The 19,384-nt window shown below is 50.9% G+C and overlaps 1 protein-coding gene and 1 long non-coding RNA gene across 6 annotated transcripts in view; one reads left to right on the top strand and one right to left on the bottom strand.

Moving 5' to 3' along the window:
* The window catches only part of Psen2 (presenilin 2), a 29,982-nt gene extending 11,074 nt beyond the window's left edge, over nucleotides 1-18,908 (bottom strand). For 4 of the 5 annotated variants that reach the window (XR_003377064.1, XR_003377065.1, XM_005348969.2 and 1 more), the window contains exons 1-6: nucleotides 18,834-18,908; nucleotides 8,032-8,191; nucleotides 5,740-5,954; nucleotides 3,943-4,084; nucleotides 1,247-1,314; nucleotides 399-619 (exon numbers count right to left, since the gene is read on the bottom strand). Coding sequence is in view for 3 of the 5 variants with exons in the window: in XM_005348969.2 (XP_005349026.1) it covers nucleotides 399-619; nucleotides 1,247-1,314; nucleotides 3,943-4,084; nucleotides 5,740-5,954; nucleotides 8,032-8,172 (787 nt within the window). In the remaining 2 variants the exon portion in view is untranslated. Of the gene's footprint in view, nucleotides 1-398; nucleotides 620-1,246; nucleotides 1,315-3,942; nucleotides 4,085-5,739; nucleotides 5,955-8,031; nucleotides 8,192-17,660; nucleotides 17,825-18,833 lie in introns of those variants that run through there. The other variant, XM_026779858.1, reaches the window with a different exon arrangement.
* Nucleotides 18,909-18,940: 32 nt separating this feature from the next.
* LOC113456207 overlaps nucleotides 18,941-19,384 on the top strand; it is a 3,798-nt gene continuing 3,354 nt past the window's right edge. The window contains exon 1 of the long non-coding RNA XR_003377066.1: nucleotides 18,941-19,113. This is a non-coding gene — a long non-coding RNA (uncharacterized LOC113456207). The remainder of the gene's footprint in view (nucleotides 19,114-19,384) is intronic.

The raw sequence follows: 19,384 nt of genomic DNA, 5'->3' as shown, positions 1-19,384 counted from the left end.
GCCTGCCTCTGCCTCCCGAGTGCTGGGATTAAAGGCGTGCGCCACCACCGCCCGGCTAGAGGTGGCCTTTTGAAAGTTAGACCCAGGCCCTGGCTCCCCCAAGCTCCCCCTTCCTGGTCCACTGCAAGAAGCCTCTGTTACATGCTCCCAGTAAGCCATGCCCCCCTTGCCTCCCCTCCTATGATGGACAGACCCCTCCGACACTGTGAGCCACGCCCCCTTGCCTCCCTTCCTGTGATGAACTGAAACACCCTACATCATTGTGAGCCAAAATAAATCTTTCTTCCCTTACGCTGATTCTATCAATTATCTTGGTCTCAGAGATGAAAGAGTAACTAAGACACTACTGCATCAGTGAGGCAGATTCACACAGGTCCCACCAGGCCCGAGCTACCTACCATACACGGAGATGGCACCCAAGATGACCCAGGCAGACCACTCCGGCAGGTACTTGATGAACACCAGGGCCATGAGCGCGCTGATGACGATGAGGTAGGCCTGCTGCAGCACCAGCGGCCCCTTCCAGTGGATGCACACCATGCCCACTGCCCCGAAGTTCCAGACGGCCAGGAAGAGGGTGGGGTAGTCCATGGCCACGTTGTAGGTCTTGAGCACTTCTCTGCAGGCCCAAGGTGGAGCAGGGTATGGAACACTGGGGTGGGGGTGGGGAGGGTGCCACCCCCTACGTTGTTTGACGCCCTCGGCTCCTCAGCCATTAAGTCCCAATCTGGATTTATTTACAATCTGCCCATCTTTCATTCCCATAGGCCCCACTCCTAGCCACTCAGCACTTTCTGGAATGCAGTGGGGAGTGGATCAATGGCTGGGGTGTGGGTCACACAGCCAGGTGATGAGCCCATCTGGAAAGCCCTGTGCAAAGACGGGATCCTTGAAAAAGTGTTTTTCTTTGAGCCTCTGGGTTAAGCTGATATCCAAAGTCAAAGAGCAAAGGGCAGATGAACTAGGAAGTGCCCAGCTGCAGCCAGACCCCATCCCCAAGCGGAAGATAACTTGGAGAGGTTCCCACCTGCTGAATGTTCCGAGAAGGCTTTACCATGCTTGCTTTGCTCGTTTTAAATCAGGAGTCAGGAAGAAATCTGAGACCTACCCGGACCCCACTCCTGTGCCAGAGCCCGAAGGCCTGGCTCCTGGAGCAGCTGACACTAAGGGTGACCACCTTTCCCTGCCCAGGTCCCTCTTATCCAGCTGTGCTGCAGGGAGTGGCTGCTCACCAGCCGGCACTCACCCGAGGTAGATGTAGGTGAACAGAAACAGGAGCATCAGAGAGGACATGATCAGCCAGCCATGGATGAACTAACAACAGAAACAAGAGGGCCATTAGCGGGATGAAGATACTCCCGAGAGAGAGATACTTTCACCTGCCCTTCCTTCTGTTTGACTACCAGAGGTGGCACTGGGTTGTGGTGACACATGCCTTTAAACCCAGCACTTGAGATGCAGACATAGGTGGATCTCCAAACTCGAGGCCAGCCTGGTTTACAAAGCTAGTTCCAGGACAGCCAGGGCTACACAGAGAAACCCTGTTTCAGAAAACAAACAAACAAAAAACTCCCCCCCACCCCAAAAAAATGGACCCCAAGGAATTAAAATTTCCCTAGAATTTCATGCTTTCAAAAGGAAAACAATGAAGCTTGGTGCTAGCCAGAGGACCTGGCCTCCAGGAGAGACTTACACACTCTGACAGTGCTTCAGGATAAAAGTGAAGCCCAGACAATAGCCAGCAGGCCCAGGCCTTGACTGTTTGGCTATGCAGATCTCGTACCTCCTATTTAAACCCTACCCTTGTGTCAGGACTGGAAGATGGACCTGATGGGGAGTCACTGGATTTGGGGGGCAGGGAGCACTGGATCTCTTTCTCTCACTTCCCGAATGCGGGCCACATTGAATAAATCTCCTTTTTCTGCTGTTTGACTATTTAAATCTGATTTATGGATGACAAGCAGCCAAGCCTGGCTCACTAGGGCTGCCAGAGGCACAGGTTCCAATGCTAACTCTGGTAACGCATTTATAGAGTATCTCCAAAACCATGAACCGGAGCCTGAACAAGCTTCTCGGTTAAGTCGCTGTGCTATTACAGGAAAGGAGGGCCAGGCCCGGTAGGGCGTTCCCTAGTCACCTACAAGTGTCCTACAAGAGAAGAGTCCTAAGAATCTGTGGGACCCTCGGCTGTGCTGGCCCACCTCTGCACGCTCATCACGTGCAAAGAACATGCTGGCCGTCTTTACTCTCAGATAGCACCCTAACTCCCTGGAGGCAGCCAGCAAAGTTCCCACCAAAGGGCATCACAAAAACAGACAATAGTCAGCGGGTAAGCTGAGGGCCAATCCAGACAAAGAGTCAGGGGATGAACTGGTTGTTGCTTAGACTGAGGGACCACAGCAAGCCTCTTGCTGGAAGGGAAGTCCCTCCCCACTAAAGAGTTCCAGACAGGTCCTCAGGAGAGCTGTCTCTCCCTTCCTAGCTGAGCATTGAGGGGTCAAAGACAATACTCAGCCACCAAGGGTGAGATGGTGCCATTTCCTCCCAGCCTCTTTTCACATATAAGAACGACCCTTGGTCACCAGCTCAGCCCACTGGGTCTCCAGAGACCCAGTCTACCTGGAGGAAGAGCCACTGTTGGACTGTACACCAAGCCTTACGGGAAGAGAAATTGTGGCCTCTATGTCATCTTGAAACTTAACAAAGATCCTGACTGAAGGGATGGTCAAGTCACTTCTATGGGACTGGCCATATGACACATACTGACCACAGTAGGGTCACTGCCCATGCTATTTCTAGCTTGTTGTCATGTTTTCTATGACTAATCAGCCCTCCCCCCACATTCCTACCACCTTCGCCCCTCCTTCCTCGATAGCACTTCTGGAAGCCCTGCCTCATTACAGGGGCAATTGTTACTGCTGATCTAAGCTTCGGCCTCCTCTTCTCTTCCTGTTCCATAAACACAGAGCCAGAGCACAAAGGACCATGCTAGGCCTGTGGCGACTGTTCTGAATAGGTAATGCCTGGCTCAACTTCCTGTTAACCCTTCCGGTTTCAAAGCCTGAAGCCTAAATCCGGGGTCTAGAAGTTGATGGCACAGTTAGGCCCAGTAGCCCGGGACTGTAATGGCAGTCTAGCTGGGGAAGCTGAGGGAAGAGGATTGCTTCGCCACCTTAGCAAGACCTTGTCTACAAACATTATAGAAAGTGGGTGGGAGAGGCGGTTTGAGGGTAAAGGTGCTTGCTGCCAAGCCTGCGGACCTCAGTGTAATCCTTGGAACCCACGTGATAAAAGGAGAAAGCTGTCCTGACCACAGCAGGCTCCTTCCCCGCTTCCAACACAAAAGCACTGAGGGTACATCTCGCGGTATAACATTTGAGTAGTGCATGCAAGGCCCAAAATTTAATCCCCATTGTAAGTCTTGGGGCAGGGAGCATGACATCATTGGGAATGACGCTGTCTATAACTGGGGTCACATGGGTGTGACTCTTCCAGTACTCCATGAGGAGGCTCAAGATCTACAGAAGAATGCAACCCAAAGGGTGCTGGGGCCAGGAGACCTTTACAGAGCACATGAGCGCCCCTACCTAAAGGGAGATGGGAAGATGAAAATTAAACCTAGAGAAAGCCTTGGGATGAGGGAACTAAAGCAGAACCTCAGAAGAACAAAATTAACTTCCGAGCAGGGGAGTGTGTCAGGAAAACTGCAATGAAGAACTCAGAAGACGGTGGGTGGGGTGGGAGGCACAGTTCCCAAGTCCGCACTAGGTGGTCTTCCCACAGTGTCAGAGAGCACTGAAGAGCAGCCTGCTCTGCAGAAAGGAGGAACCTGGGCAGGGTTTTAGAACGGTGCCACGTGGCAGTAACTCCTTCCACATCACAGCAGGGATGGGGCAGGCGAGGGCAGGGCGGAGGGGGAGGAGAGAGGGTTGCGGGCCTCACCTTGTAGCATCGATACTTGTAGAGGACCACCAGGAAGATGGTCATGACCACGATGACGCTGATCATGATGAGGGTGTTCAGCACAGAGTTGAGGAGACGCTGGCCCACTGAGGGCGTGTCCTCGGTGAAGGGTGTGTAGATCCTGAAGAGGTCACCGGAAGAGCCTCAGTTAGAACTCCGACACTGGCTGGGCCCTTGTGGGGCCATGGCTCTTTCTATGGATGGCCCCTGCCTCCAGGGTCAGTGACTTGTAGCACTTTGATAACTGGAGCATCATGACAGAAAGGACAACCTGTACCCCCATTGAGACCTGGCTCCTCTGCTTGACTCTCCTATTCCAGGACCTCAGCCCTCGTCCCTATCAACAAGACTGGCTGCCTGTTTCCTCATGGGATGATTAATTTTGCCTCTGAGCAAGTCCGTGAGGGCATTCCTGGGCAATATGAACCCTCTGTGCTGGGCTGCTCCTTCCTTTGGCAGCCCAGGTGGAAAGAGGTTGGAGAGAAGCCGTGCTGCTTTGCCTGCTGCCTTCCCTGCTCCTTGCCAGTGTGTGCATCCACTCTGCTGTTGCTGCTGTCGCTACCCTTCACAGACAGCAGAACCTCAGCCTTCCAGTGTGGACTTCCAGCAGCTCTCTGAGCATCTTCCAGGTGTTTAGCAACAGATTGGGAATGCTGAGGTATCCAGCCTTATGGTCTAAGCAGCTATGGGGTTCTCAGCCTCTTTAATGTACAAACAGCCATTGCTGGACTACCTATTATTGGATAAGCCGATCTAATATATCCCTTTACACTATTTTATTGTGCAAGCCAATCTAATATATCCTTTTCCATAATACACACTCATTGGTTCTGATCCCCTAGAGAACCCAACAATACACTCTGTCGACATTCTGCAGCCTAAGACTCCCACACCCTCTGCCCCGCTCCCAACTGCAGTCACAGGTACTGCTCTGCTCCGGAGTCAACTCACAGGCTCCTTGCTCTTTTCAGCTGGTCTGCCAGGAGCTATGCTGGCCCTGTCCTCTCTAAGCCTTCCATCCAGCTACTATGAGTCCCCCACAGGCTACAAGCTCCTTAGGAACTTTCCTACTTCTTCTCTTCTAAAAAATATAAAGGATTCAAATCCAGAGTGAACAGTAAGTCTGGAAAGGCAATGACGTTGAGCATGTGCTCACAGGTGAGTAGCCGGGGGTGGGGGGGGAGGAGAGGGGCGAGGAGAGGGCTGAGGTTAGGGAGCTCTCAGCTCTCTGTCACACTTATTAAAGTAACAGACGGGTCTGATAAGTCTTCCTTGTCTGCTAGAAGTGTGCTAAGAAATCATGAGGCCCAACCCTGTCATTTTGCATCTAAGGGAGCAGTGACACAGACAGGATGCTACTCATCTCCGGTCACATGGTGTTTGAGACACAGTGGACCAGGACCAGGTCCTTAGTACACGAAGCTCAGTGCTATGGTACCAGCGCCGGCCTATATCCAGATTCCACTCAGCCTTCTGTGAACACTGAGGGCTTTCATACGGATTAGCCCACTTAATTCTCCAATTCTCCAGGCGTCCCCATAATTAAACCCGTGATAATTAAACATAATTAAACAAACAAGGAAAGGGAGGCCCATAGGTCAGATGTGTCCAGACAAGTCACATGACAGGAGGCAGTGAGTCAGGATGTGAGCCCAGAGTCTTCAGCACTGCTCTCCATGTAGCAAAGAGCTACAGGAACAGTAGCTGAGGGAGCCTATGATCCCCTAAAATCAATCACCACCCCAGTCCCCCAATGCCAACCGGGCCCCAACTCACAGCTGCCCATTCTTCTCTGTGTAGAAGCGCACGGACTTGATGGTGGCCACCACGACGATCATGCACAGTGTGACAGGCACAAACAGCATGATTACATGCTTCGCCCCGTACTTGAGGGTCAGCTCTTCCTCCAGGCCCGACGGCCGCCCAGGAACCCCACTGCAGGCATAGCGGTCTGGATCCTCCTCACAGTCCTCCTCGCTGTCCTGGCTCCTCTACGGGAAACCAAACAGTGAGAGCCACAGAGGCCCCCGTGGTGAGCTGCTCCTGCAGGGGCTTCTGGAAGCAGAACTGAGAACGCTAAATGCTGCTTTCTGGACATGAGAAGTGTGAACTCCGATTTGGATCTCGGGACATATAAAAAGTTTAGGACAGTGGGGGAGAAGGTGTAGAGCCAGCCTGCATAGCCACAGAAGGGTACACCAAAGATCCCTAGCTCTTCCCAAGGACGGGAACCAACATGGCCACACTGGACAGGCTGGGTAGAAGGAAAACAGAGAGCAAACATTTTGCTTGGCTAACCATAAGAACCAGCATGGAGAGGATTTTCTTTGAGCTTCAAAACACATGGTTCCTTAAGTACCAGTTCTCTGAGGGAGCGCTGGAACAAGCTGTTCACTTGAGACCAAGGAGAAAACAATCTAACGGACAGGAAACTAAAAGGCACAAACATCCAGGAGACAAGAGAAGAAACTGGAGAACAGGTTGGTAGTGACCTTGAGCTGTGAGAATCTAGGAGGCTCAGAGGCCTTGCTTGCTGAGAAGGAGGAGAAATGAGCTCAGATTTCAAGGTTAAGGATTAAGAGTGGCTGGAGCAGGGCGATGGTGGCGCAAGCCTTTAATCCCAGCACTCGGGAGGCAGAGGCAGGCGGATCTCTGTGAGTTCGAGACCAGCCTGGTCTACAGAGCTAGTTCCAGGACAGGCTCCAAAGCCACAGAGAAACCCTGTCTCGAAAAACCAAAAAAAAAAAAAAGAGTGGCTGGAGGAAGAAGAAGGCCTCTGGGCATGGAAAGGTTTTTAAGGACTACAGGAATAAAATGGAAAGGGACCCAGGCAACCTCAGAAGCGGTTTGGTTTGCGTACCAGGAGGGAGATGGCCAAGCTGACTAACCCTTTCTACTGTTATCCAGCCTGAGGCTGTAGCAGTAAGAATCCCAAAGCTGCTGCCTCTCCCAGCACAAAAGCCAAGCTTAACTCAAGCCAACTTAGCTCATGGCTACCCTGGCTGGCTACCTACTCAAATTCGTCCCTTCCAGTAGCTTTCGTTCGATCATCTTAATGTCTCTGGGTCACTGGCCTGTCCCAAGCACCCAAATTCATACTACCTGCATACAGCAGCCTGCATCTGAAAGGCAGGTGAGGGGTGGTAGGTGAAGAGGGACGTGTCAGCTGGCCCACTGTGTGTGTGTGTGTGTGTGTGTGTGTGTATACTATATACACACACATGCATATATATGTATATATACACACTGTAATTGTGTAGTCAACTACGAAGCCCTTACAGATAGAAGACACAGATGTGTCATGGCCAGTAGACACTACTTTGGCCAATTTTTATGTTTGTTTGTTCTTCCTGAATGGAAAAATGCCTGGTTTCATCCATGGGTTAGTCAGCTTTCTCTCTCTAAGAAACACCTAGGATAATTTAACTTGTAAAAGAAATGCTCTAGAGGTCTCAGTCTGTGGTGGATTAGCCATGTTGCTGTGGGCCTTGGTAACCATTCTGGGGCAGAAACCATGGAGAGGTGCAGACAGTTCGCCTCATAGTCAGGACACAGAAAGAGAGGAGGGGTCTGGGGCCCCACAAGTAAGCTCTTGCCCCCCTCTAATGACCAGAAGCTCTCCATAAGGTTCCATTCCTTAAAGGTTCTAATGCTTCCCAAGCATAGCACACTGGGGACCCAGTCTTCAGCACAAAAATCTTAGGGAGACATCTCAGATCCAAATGCAGTAACCCACAGGAAGAGCCCCCACAGGAAGGGGCCGGAAAGATGGCTCAGCCGTTAAGAGTACCTATTACTCTTATAGAAGACCTGAGTTCTGTGGCTAGCCCCAGGTCAGGAAGCTCACAACTATTTCTCCAGCTCCAGGGGATATACTTCCTGCTGGCCTCCATGGATACCTGAGCTCACACAGACATACACTGATACACATAATTAAAATAAAATAAATCTTTTTTTAAAAAAAAGACATAGGAACTTCATGGCTCTGTTTTGTTTCAGTTTTTTGTTTGTTTGTTTTCTTTGCCCATAATCTCTGCTTTAAGGCCAACAATTGCTGGTGGGACCTACCCACTGGGCAGTGTTTTCTCCATCCTCTGGGCCCGGCCTGCCCTCCTGGCAGGAGCGTGATGTGGGGCTCTCGGCGGACATCAAGGATGTCCGTTCATCGCAGACCTCTTCCTCACTGTCAGAAGCCATGAATGTGAGCATGGTCCTGCCTCAGAAGCACCTGGAAAATAAGCACAGGGACCTTGCTCCACTTCCCTGACAGGCAAAGGCAGTGGCGGGGGGGGGGGGGGGGCTAGCAGGGAGGCTGGGTAGCTTGAACACCAGGAACAGGTCTTGCCTCTAACAAGCTCCTAGAGAGACATGTCAAACAAAAGCTGAAAACAGGAGCTCCAAAAGCCAGCAAGAGGCCACAGCAGCCTTGTTTGAGTCTGGCTGGAGTAGACTCCTATCACATGGAGCAAAATGTCCAATCAGAAAAGTCCAAGTCATTCTGCACTGTCAACATTTGTCCCATCAGTAAATGTCTGTGGAAAATTTGCTGTGCTTGGCTCTGGGGCTCTAAACTTGAATAGGAAACACTCACTCACATCCCATAAAAACAAACAAAGGAGATCATCCAATATGACAAATGACTTATTATCAAGATGATGAAGAGACTGTACCTCAGAAGCAGGCTTTCATGCTTCCTAGAGAGGATTCATGTTGGAGGTAAACTCTTGCCAGTGAGACATGGGCGGATCAGGCTACGGCCACACCAAGGAGGCCCATGTCATCTCAAGGAAAGTTGGGTTGACAAGTGTCCATCTAGCTGGGTACTGTGAGGGGAAGGACGAGGCCAGGAGGGAGTATCCTGATGGGGGAAGATGCTCTGATGGGGGAAAGGAGCCTGATGGGGAAGGCAGCCTGAAGGAAAGACATGCCTGCTTGGAGTAATCCTTCTTTACACTGTGAATATGTATTACTCTCATTGGTAAATAAAGAAGCTGATTGGCCTATAGCAAGGCAGGATAAAGTTAGGTGGCATAATCAGACTGAGGATGCTGGGATGAAGAGGGGTGAGGTGAGGGAGACGCCAGCTAGTTGCCAAGGAAGCAGGGCATGCAAAAAAATGAGGTAACAAACCATGAGCCACGTGGCAAAGCATAGATAAGAAATATGGGTTAATTTAAATGTAAGAGTTAGCTAGCAACAAGCCTGAGCTATCGACCAAGCATTTATAAGTAATATTAACCCTCTGAGTAGTTTTTTAGGAACTGGCAGGCAGGAGAGAAACCTCTGGCTACATATGCCTAATAGGAGGCGGTTATAACAGGGGAGAGTATAGAGGCTAGAACCTAAGATATTGGCTGGACTAAGATGAGAAAATGGGCTGTTACCAAGGAAGACCACATGTGATCCAGAAACTCATAGTGTCTGTGGGTTGAAAATGTAACACCATCTAGGTAGGGGTTCACAAGTGTGGGGTATATGTAGATTAGAGTCTTAAGTTCAAAAATGGCAGTCAAGTCCCAGGAGCTGCTCAGTCAGTAGGGGGACATGACCCCCGGAAGTACCCACACTGAGGAATTGAGGGAGAGGGAGCCTGCCCCCGCCTGACTTCTGCATGGTTCTCAATGGATTCTGATACAGCAGCTCCTATGGGACCCAGTGATTCCAGGTCCCCACATTTTGGGTTCAGGCACAACCTCTGGGAGGATGTGACTGTGCCCATGTCTGGATGGGCACTGCCAGCCACTACCAGCAATGTCACCTCAGAGTTGAGATCTGTGCCACTGAGCTAGGAGCAGGCCTGATCTCGGCTGAAAACTTGTTTCCAGAGAAGTCACTCTTGGAATTCATGTGGTCTTCAAGTGAACAGATGGGGTCCTTCCACGAAGGCGGGGCCTGTGGCTGCTATTCTAAAGACAGCCATCCTGGCTGTGGGTGGTCTGGATAATTCCCACAAGGACTTCCGCTCAACCTGCCATTACAGAGATGATACACGGAATGCTTTTGTTTACCTCCCTGATGGGCCTATTCCAAAGGTGCCCTCTGCCTTCACAGGATTTGCAAAGAGAAGAAGCCCAGAGCCCCCAGAAGCGGCCTCTCTGGTTCTCCCAGACACTGGGGATGGAAACACAGTTGCAGAATCTCAAGGCAAAAGAAGGAGGTGTTGAGAGCCCTGTACTATCCAAATTCAGAGGAAACAATGTGTCACTCTTAGAACGGGACGATCTTGGGTCCTGAGGACTGAGGGGGACAGGATGTAGGGCAGAAAGGTATGTGAGCTGAGACTGAAAGAGGCAGAACATTCTGGAAAGAGGAAAATATTCAAGTATATGAACATAACATGACCTTGCCTCAATACTGCCAAGGGACTTGTGGTGGAATCAGGGTAGACCATCCCAGGGAAGGGACCACGGGGAAGGGAGCTTAATTCAGCCCAGGCATCCCTTAGGCTAGAAGAGAAGTGTCCTTTTACCTAGGCTACACAGAGCATATCCTAGGTGGATGTGGTCTACTGCCCTAATACCTGGAATTCTGGAAGCTCAGCTGAGCCCAGGGCTTCAGAGGCGCGGTTCTGCTTCCTGGAAGCCGGGCCTTAGAACCAACAGTCTATATAAGAGAACTAACTCAGTTTAAGGGGACACAGCTTCACAGGTCAACTCGCCATGAGATCTAGGGCAAAGTCTTAGCTGGGTAGGATCTATAAGACCATAAGGTCCTCAAAGAGGACAAAATGGACAGCGACCACTCCCCTCTCTGAGGGCTGGCTATCTGTCCTATCTTAAACACATACCCACTGGACCCAGGAGTTTTCAGTATGCCTTCCAGAGACTGAAATCTCTTGCTCACAGGCATCTAGATTAGGGGTATGCCTCGGTGGTAAGAGTGTAGCAGGCTTGAGGCCTTGGGTTCCATGTGCAGGAGGGGGGTACGGAAAAACATGATGAATCTCACAGTGCCCCTTAAGTCTGGGTGTTCTGTTTCTAGTCCGCATGCTAGGCTATTATCTCAGCTCAGGTGACAGGCACTCTGACAAAACCACTCAAGAGACAGTCTATCCTGGCTCACAGCTCAGTATGATGAAGTCACGGTGGGAGGAGCTTGAAGCTGTTGAGCAGTCTGGTAGCAGAGAGTAATGAATGACTGCTCTGCCCAGGTCACGGTGGGAGGAGCTTGAAGCCGCTGAGCAGTCTGGGAGCAGAGAGCAAGGAATGCTACTGCCCGGGTCTTTTCTCCACTTACACAGTTCAGAAACAGTGCCACCCACAATGGCTTTGTCTTCACACCCCAATTTAACAAAATCAAGATAACTTGCCCAGAGGTGACTCTCCCAGGTGACTGTAGATTCCGTCATTCACAATTAACCATCACAGCTGTAAATCAAAATCCCAGAACCCTAAACTGCGCTCTAATCCTGTCTCGGCAGCATGTTTTGCGATGGGGACTCTGTACACTCATGCTTCCTGGGGTGGGCCTGGCTCAGGAGGGAAAGGAGGCATTTCCACCCAGTACCTTCCCACTCCCAGTTCCCACACTATGTGACTTCAGGAAGGAGGATTGAAACTGCACAACTCTTTGTCCTGAACAAAGGACCTGGTGAGACAGAATTAGGAAGAAAGGAGTAAACGCTTCTCAGACTAGCAGAGTCTCCAAACAACACTGAAGGAGGGCTGGAAGATGCGGGTGTCCGATGCTGGGGAGTGTGTGTGTGTGTGTGTGTGTGTGTGAACTACACTTACAGTACCCAAAACAGGAAAACCTCAAAGCTACACAACGATTCAGACCTTTTGATCTGGAAGTGCTACTCCTTGGTATTTTATCTAAGAAAAATAAATTCATACAAAAATATGTGCTGTAGTCATTTGCTATCAGAAAAGTAAAAATGACTGAAATTTCTGACTCTTTTTTCTGGCACAGGAACACCCCTCCCCCGCCCCCTTATCTGCAATTCCCCTTCCTGTGGTTAGTTATCAGTGGTCAACTGTGGCCCAAAAACATGAAGAGGAAAATTCCAGAGTAATCAATTTATATGCTCTAAGTAGCTTTCACTACAGTATATTGTTCTAATTGCTGGTTTGCTCTTATTAATCTTTTGCTGTGCCCAGTTTATTAATTAAACTATCACAAGTGTGTATGTTCAGAAAATAAAACAAGGCTTCCACAGGACTTGGTATTCATCACCACTTCAGGGATCCATGCAATTGAGGATAGAGCCTCCTGGGCTTGTAAGAGGGTCCACTGCATGTTCATCTGATGGGGACTATTACAGGACCACTAAAGATTTACTTCAAACAATACTTAGCAACAACAAAAATGAAGTTAAATTTAACAGGATGTAAATGTTCTCATGATCATCTGAATTTACACCACACACACGCGCGCGTGCACGCGCGCACACACACACACACACACACACACACACACACACGCAAGACTGGTAAAACAATTACAAAACATTAAAGGTCATTATCTTTAGACCAGTGTGATTGTAGGTGATTTTTTGGGGGTTTGTATTTTTCTGCATTTCTCCATTGTACTTTTCAGACAGGGTCTCATGTCTTCCTGATTGGCTTCTGTCTTAACTATGCAGCTAAGGATGACCCTGAGCTTCTGATCCTCCTGCCTCCACCTCCCAGGCTTGGATCACAGGCCTGCACCACTACACCCAGTGTCCAGAGTATGCTGTGCTGGGGATAGAGCCCAGGGCTTGCATGCTAGGCAAGCACTGGAGTTACATCTCCAGCTCCCCCCCCCCCCTTTCTCTCTCTCTCTTTAAATAAAGATGGGTTGCATCTTCAACCTACTCCTTTGTTTCTCTTGAGATAAGGTCTCCCTATATGGCCCTGGTTGGCCTAAAACTAGATACATAAACCAAGCTAGTCTGGAACTAGAGTTCTGCTTCTAGAGTGCTGGGATTAAAGGCCTGCGCCACCCACCGTACCTGATAAGCTACTGATTTGTAAACTGGAATAGGAGGCATCAACACACAGGGCTTCCTCTTCCTTCTGAATCACTGGCTTGGCCTGGGGAAACAGATGAGAATCCAGGAAGCCACTGACATTTTCTCCACAGCCCTGGATGACAACAGATGCTTCTCTGACTCTCCTTTAGGATCCCTAAGGGCTGGGCCAGCGAGGCCTGCCTCTCTGTTCTGAAGTCTAATGGGACTGAAATCCTCAGAGGGAAAAAAAAAACACCACTCAACTGTGCAGATAAACAACCTTGCTGGATCTGCAACTACATCAGAAGGATGCAAAGAGCTCCTAGGGGACCTGACTCAGCACAGGTGGAGATGGGGCGTGGCTCCTGCACACACTAAACCAGCTTCACACGGGGGGAAGGGTCCAAAGGAAAACAGAGGGGTGAGTGCAGGGGACAGACTATTCTGGAAGCCCTGCCTGCCCTGTGGTGGAGGGATTAGGCACCCTCTGCAGACTTTTACTAACTCACTGACTGGAATCAAAATGTTGATTGGCGGAACTCAGGGATTCTGACCCACAGAGGTTCCCCAACCTGCTGGGTTCCTGCAAATATCACGGGAACCGGGTGACCCAGTTTCTTCAACCTGCTTCTCACAGGAGAAGCCCTAATGTTTAAACTCAGCGGCCCTGGCAGGAAAGAGCTTCTAAAATGGCACAGAAAATTCCAGCACCTTATGGAAACTCATGCTCCAAAAGTGAACTGGAGACTCCATGGAGGGAAACAGAGAGGCTAGGATTTCCGACCTTCCCAAAGGGCCTGCAGAACAAAGTCCTTGGCTTTCAAAAGGTCACCTTCTTTTTGGTCACATGGCTACTTCCCAGAATTCCCATGACCCCTGGAAAGTCCCCTGTCTTCCTCTACACTAGGGAAGGGTTTCCCCCAATCCGGCAACACCAAGACATCTTACAGATTCCACACCTACCTCTATCCCTTCACATGTGACCGTGTATTTGGCTGGTCCACCTGGCACTTGCTGAATGGCTGGTTCTCCCGGACTTTGGGAGACCTCAGGCAGGACTGGACTGAGTGCCAGACCCCAGACCCTCAAGTGGGGGCCCTGTGACCTTGTCTTAACCTCTGGATTTAACTCCATTACCTATTTTCCTCTTGAGTACCTGGGCAATTTTCCTCATTTCCTGAAGTAGACTGGGGGAGGGACAGCTGGGTGGGGGGAGACAGTAGCCTGGGAGAGGGGCAGCTGGGGGGGCAGTAGCCTGGGGGAGGGGTAGATGGGGGGCAGTAGACTGGGGGAGGGGTAGCTGGGGAAGGGACAGTAGCCTGGGGGAGGGGTAGCTGGGGAAGGGACAGTAGCCTGGGAGAGGGGTAGCTGGGTGGGGGGGGGGCAGGGAGAGAGCCTCTAACCCACCACCTTCAAGTAAAAACTAGATTAGTTTTAAATAAGACACAGCAGCCAGTGGTCAGAGACTTATGTGCCATGAACCAAACATTCTGTACAGCTTCTGACCATGCAAGGTGACAGGAGGTATTTCCTCCTCTGTGAACAGCAAACAGGAGGCTTTGTAAGACTGCCACCATGGGTGTTCAAAAAAGGAGCTATCATGGAGGCAGGAGGGACCTCTAAGAGGGGATTAGGGAAGCCAGCTGGTGCCGTATTAGGAAGCTAGTAAACTGTGAAACCACCAGAAACATGTATAAAGGCCAGGCCCCAGGGAGATCCTGTTTCCATCCAGCCTCAGCTGGACAATGGGAACATTTTGTCAAAAGGGCTCTTCCATAGGATGACGTTAAAGCTGGGCTGAGTACCTGAAGCGCCATCAGTGGGTGCCCTTTCATAGTTCAGGGAACCAAAGGCCAGGGTAGCTGGGGGTGAAGCGGGAGTAAAGGAGTCAGGTGAGGACCAACTGTTTACAGGTCTCTAAACTGCCTGCAGAATATCATTCCCTGTCCAACTAACCCCATCAGGTTCCTGCACACAGAGGTCAGGCAGCCAACCCACATCCTCAGGCTTGTTGGGAGCTCACTTGTGGATTAAGATGGCACAGGTTTGCCATGGACAAGGAGATATCTAGAAATGCCCCTCTGGCCACTCCCAGATCGTCCCAGCTTACAGCCCTCAATAAAGTCTCTCTTGCATGCCCCCATCCCCCCACTCCTGCAGGTCTGTGGAGCTTAGAGATGGCCCTGCCAACCGTGGCAGTGAGGGAAGGAAATAAGTTACTGCTTCTGGTCAGTTCAAAAGACAAATGGGACCAGTAAAAGAAATCAAGACATTCTCATGGACTTGCCACACTCATCAAATCTGGTGGTATTCTGTTACTAACACGAACACTGAAGATATAATTTATATTTAAAAAGAAATGGTTCACATTGCTTGAGTGCTACAACAAAGCCCAGGGTCAGTTGGGTCTGTGGCTTTGGGCTTGCAGTACAGCAAAACGACTCAACTCAGGTCCAGAAAGTAAGAAAAGCGATGCCCTCACACCTCCAGTGATCAGAAGACTTCCCACCAGGCCCCATCTGTGCAATGCCTCAGGAGCTCTGCACACTCATTCCTGAGCTGAGGGTGAAGGGGTGTCTTTTTAAAGACTTAAGTTTTCAGAATAAGGATGTCTTACTTTTATTTTTAAAAATATGAAGAAATTTCTGGCTAAGGTGTCACAGGAAGGTGGGTAGCCTTTAGGTCTCCTCCATCTGCAAAGATGTACCAAACAAGGCAGGCAGTGGTGGCGCATGCCCTTTAACCCCAGCACTCAGGAGGCAGAGGCAGGCGGATTTCTGTGAGTTCCAGGCCAGCCTGGTCTACAAAGGCAAATTCCAGGACAGCCAGGGCTGTTCCACAGAGATACCCTGTCTCCAAAAACAAAACAAAAAGAGGGAAGGACGCCCCACTCCTCACACAAGAGGGAAGGACAAACAAAACAAGCCACCTGTTCTCTCAGCCAGTGGACAGAGCACGCTCTCCCTGCATGGCACCTCCTCTTTCCGGAGGAGTTCACTTGGAATCATTCTTTGCCCCAAGTGTTTGGGTGGCAGTGATATCATCCCTAAGCCTGGGGAGGAGGCTGCATATGAACTGAGCACCACTCCTCAGTGGCCGTAGCCCCACAACAGGTGGGAAAATCACAGAAACGTTTGCTGTCTGCAGGGTCCCAGCTGAGCAGTGGCCTAACCTCAAAGCAACAGCTGAAAAACAGCCACAAGGTTTTTGTTAGCATGACCCATGTGGCCTGTGTGCACACACACACAATGTGTGCGCTCGCAGAGTTTTGGTGGTTTCTTCTCTCCCTCTGTTCCTTTTGTTTTAGTTTTGGTTTTCTAATGGGCAATCACACTATTACAGCCAGGATAACATTAAACTCTGGATCCTCCTGCCTCTCTACCTTCAAGTGCTGAGATCACAGGCATTTTGGTTTCTTTGGTGGGGGTAACTGAAGTGATGGTACTTATCTAGAATCAAAAGCCCTGGGAGAGAGAAGCTGAGGCAGGGGGATTGCCATTAGTTTAAGCTCAGCTTTCCTACAGAAAGTGCACCAACCAATGCTGCCCAGCGAGACCCTATCTCAGAATACAAAACAAATATGTTTTCTCCCAGGTCCAAGACCTCACAGAAACGTTCTGGGTAGCAGTGTAGTCACAGACTAGAGGTAACCATGGCAAGCCCGTGTACAACTCCAAAGGTACACAATACGGGCAAGCAATGTCCAGATCCTGCCTGACAGGCAGCAGAGCCACACAGCTGGGCAGCTGGGGTCCCCTCCTGCCACTTCCCAGAACGCAGGCTCCCTGACTTTAAAAGAGTCATGATAACCGTTCCAGTGTCCCTTTAGCTTTGTTTGGTGGCTTACATTGTTGTTATATGTTTTGTTGGTTTGCTTTCTGAGACAGTGTCTCACTACGTAGCCCAGGCTGGCCTTGAACTCACAGCAATCTTCCTGCCTCAGTGATTGTGCACTGGAATCACAGACATGAGCTATCACATTACTTAAGTTCTTAAAAAGAAAATCAATTCTATTTTATATGTGTAGGTATTATGCCTGTGTGTGCATGTTTGCACAGCACATGGGTACCTCATGTCCAAAGAGGCCAAAACTGGCCTGGAATTGGAGTTAGAGATGGCTGTGAGCCTCCATATTTAACACAGGTCCTCTGGGAGTATAGCCAGTGCTGATAACTGCTGAGCCTTCTTTGTGACTCATTATTAAGTTTTTTATAATAACTGTGATAACCACTGGGCAAAATGGTTTTATATCATGAGTGCCTAACTCCTAACACATGGGCATGTCACATGGTTATTACGTCAACAACCCAGAGAGGCCAAGTCTGGCGAGAAACTCACATGGCAAACTGTGCTACAGGCCTGCGGGCAACCACAGAAGGGGCACTGGAGAGGATACAGTCAGACCCTCGGCTCCAGGCCATCAGACAGAGCAAGCAGCGGCCTCTGGCAGCATCCCTCATCCTGGTTTGTCTCCCCTCAGGTAGGAACATCCGTTTCCACATACAAATGCATACAGTCTATATTTGGATATTAGGATATAGTTCTCCAAATCTGGCACAGCTCCCATGCCATCCTGCACCTCTGCCACCCCACCTCTCTATCCCTGCCAGCCTGATTCTAGTCAGGGAATGAACCTGGATGGCCACCTCTGGCCTGACGCCAAGACACTGGCCCCTTCGCCAAATAAAAACACAGGACCTGATACTGTTCCCGGCTCCCACAAAGCCACCTACCCCCAAAGGGGAACCTGAGCCTCACACACCTGGAGCAGCTTATGCAGAACCTTTAATTACTGCCAGAAGTCTTGGCTGAAGGCCTGAGAGGCCCAGGTGTCCACAGAGGGGCTATATAGACATCAGGTACATCCATTCTGGACGCTGGAGTCTCTGTCCCCAGCAGACTATTCTGGGGACGGCTGTCCATTTTGAGTTAAGTGGGTCTGCATCTGCTCTGATTTGGATCCTCCATCTGTAAACGGATACAGTTATTTCACCCACAGCTCGTCCCTTTAAAGACAAAGACCTAAGCAGAGATCCTAGGTCATTTCATCTAACTAGCAAAGGGCTAGGGTCTGAACAGCAGGAGTAGAGGCCCAAGCAGCAGGCTGTAAACCCGGCTCTACTGTATCTTATCTAGGAGACCTTGGGCAACTGTACTTTTCAGTTCTGGGAGTTTGTTCTTCCCCACCCTCCCTTTCCTCCCTGGGCCTCATGCCTGCTTGGCCAGCACTCTACCATAGAACTGCATCCTCAGCCCTAGGCGCAGTTTCTTCATCAATAAAATTCTGTGGCAGCTGGATCTTGCTTTTTGAGCCCCTTCCGCTTCAAAGGCTTGATTCTGGGCGTCTCCCCACTGCTGTAAGAGACTTCGAAACCATCCAAACATCGCTAGTAACAGAATGCCAACCTCAGAGCAAGCCTCGGGCCCTATCCTGCGCTCAGCTCCTCACAGAAGTCCCCACTCCCTCGACATCTGTAGCAGAGACCAGGTGGACCAGGTCAGGTCCTAGGTAACAGGGACCAAAATGCATGGTCAATACAGCTGTGAGACCCACGTGCACTGGCCCTTTAACACCTCGCTCAGCGCCTACCCTGCCTACAGCTTCCGAGGCAGGAAGGGACGCTGAGGACACCCAGACGCGACCAGAGGCCCAGGACCGCTTCCTACGCTCCTTCCTAGCCCAGGTTCTGGGCCGGCCGCACTGCCGCCTCCCCGGCACCTTCTCCTTGCCCCCGCGCCAACCAAAGAGGCCGCGATCGCCGCCGGGGCCGCAGCCTGGAGCCCGGACCCGAGTACCCCGACGGGGCCGCGACCGCAGCGGTCAGGGGCATGCACAAGAAGGGCCTCGCAGCATTCGGGATCTCCATGCTGCTGGCTACCCGCGATCAGTGACAGGCACTGGGCCTCACGCACCCAGCCCCCGCCCTCGGCTCACCTGCTCCGCCGCGGCGCAGGGTTGAGTTTACGCCGCGGGCGGAGAGCCTCTCCCGGGCTAGCGCCGGCCCCGCCCACTGCCCCGGTCCGCTCACGCCCAGTACACGCCCCCAGTGGGGCCACACCCATTGGCCTGGCTCCGCCCCTGGGCAGTGCCAGGGCCGTCCCCCTCGTGCATTGGGCACCTCCCCGGGTTTTAAAGAGATACTCTGTGTGCAGAAGGTCCAGGCCTGCGTGGTGCTTCGGGAGACCACAACATCATCCTGACATTGACATTTGAAGTTGGGTAGTGCCTTTCCCTTTCTTTGGTGCCTGGCAGTGGCAGGGGAACAGGGGGTGGGTATTTGCTTTGTAATTTCAAGGTCCTCGGCCTCCCCTCCCCGGGCTGCACGCACTTTAAAATGGAGTCTAAATAAAGTCTAAAGTAATATAACATCGTGAGCATTCTCCTGATTGATTTTCTAGAGTGCTTCAGAGACTTGGGGAGCTCTGGGTAATGGGAATGGGGATAAAATTGCATTGAGATCCGAGAATCTGCTCAGCGGGGGGGGG

This window comes from Microtus ochrogaster, chromosome 6, assembly GCF_000317375.1.
Source record: "Microtus ochrogaster isolate Prairie Vole_2 chromosome 6, MicOch1.0, whole genome shotgun sequence".
Classification (NCBI taxonomy): domain Eukaryota; kingdom Metazoa; phylum Chordata; class Mammalia; order Rodentia; family Cricetidae; genus Microtus; species Microtus ochrogaster.
Note: the sequence above shows the minus strand (reverse complement) of the source record. Positions and strands in the feature narration are given on the sequence as shown.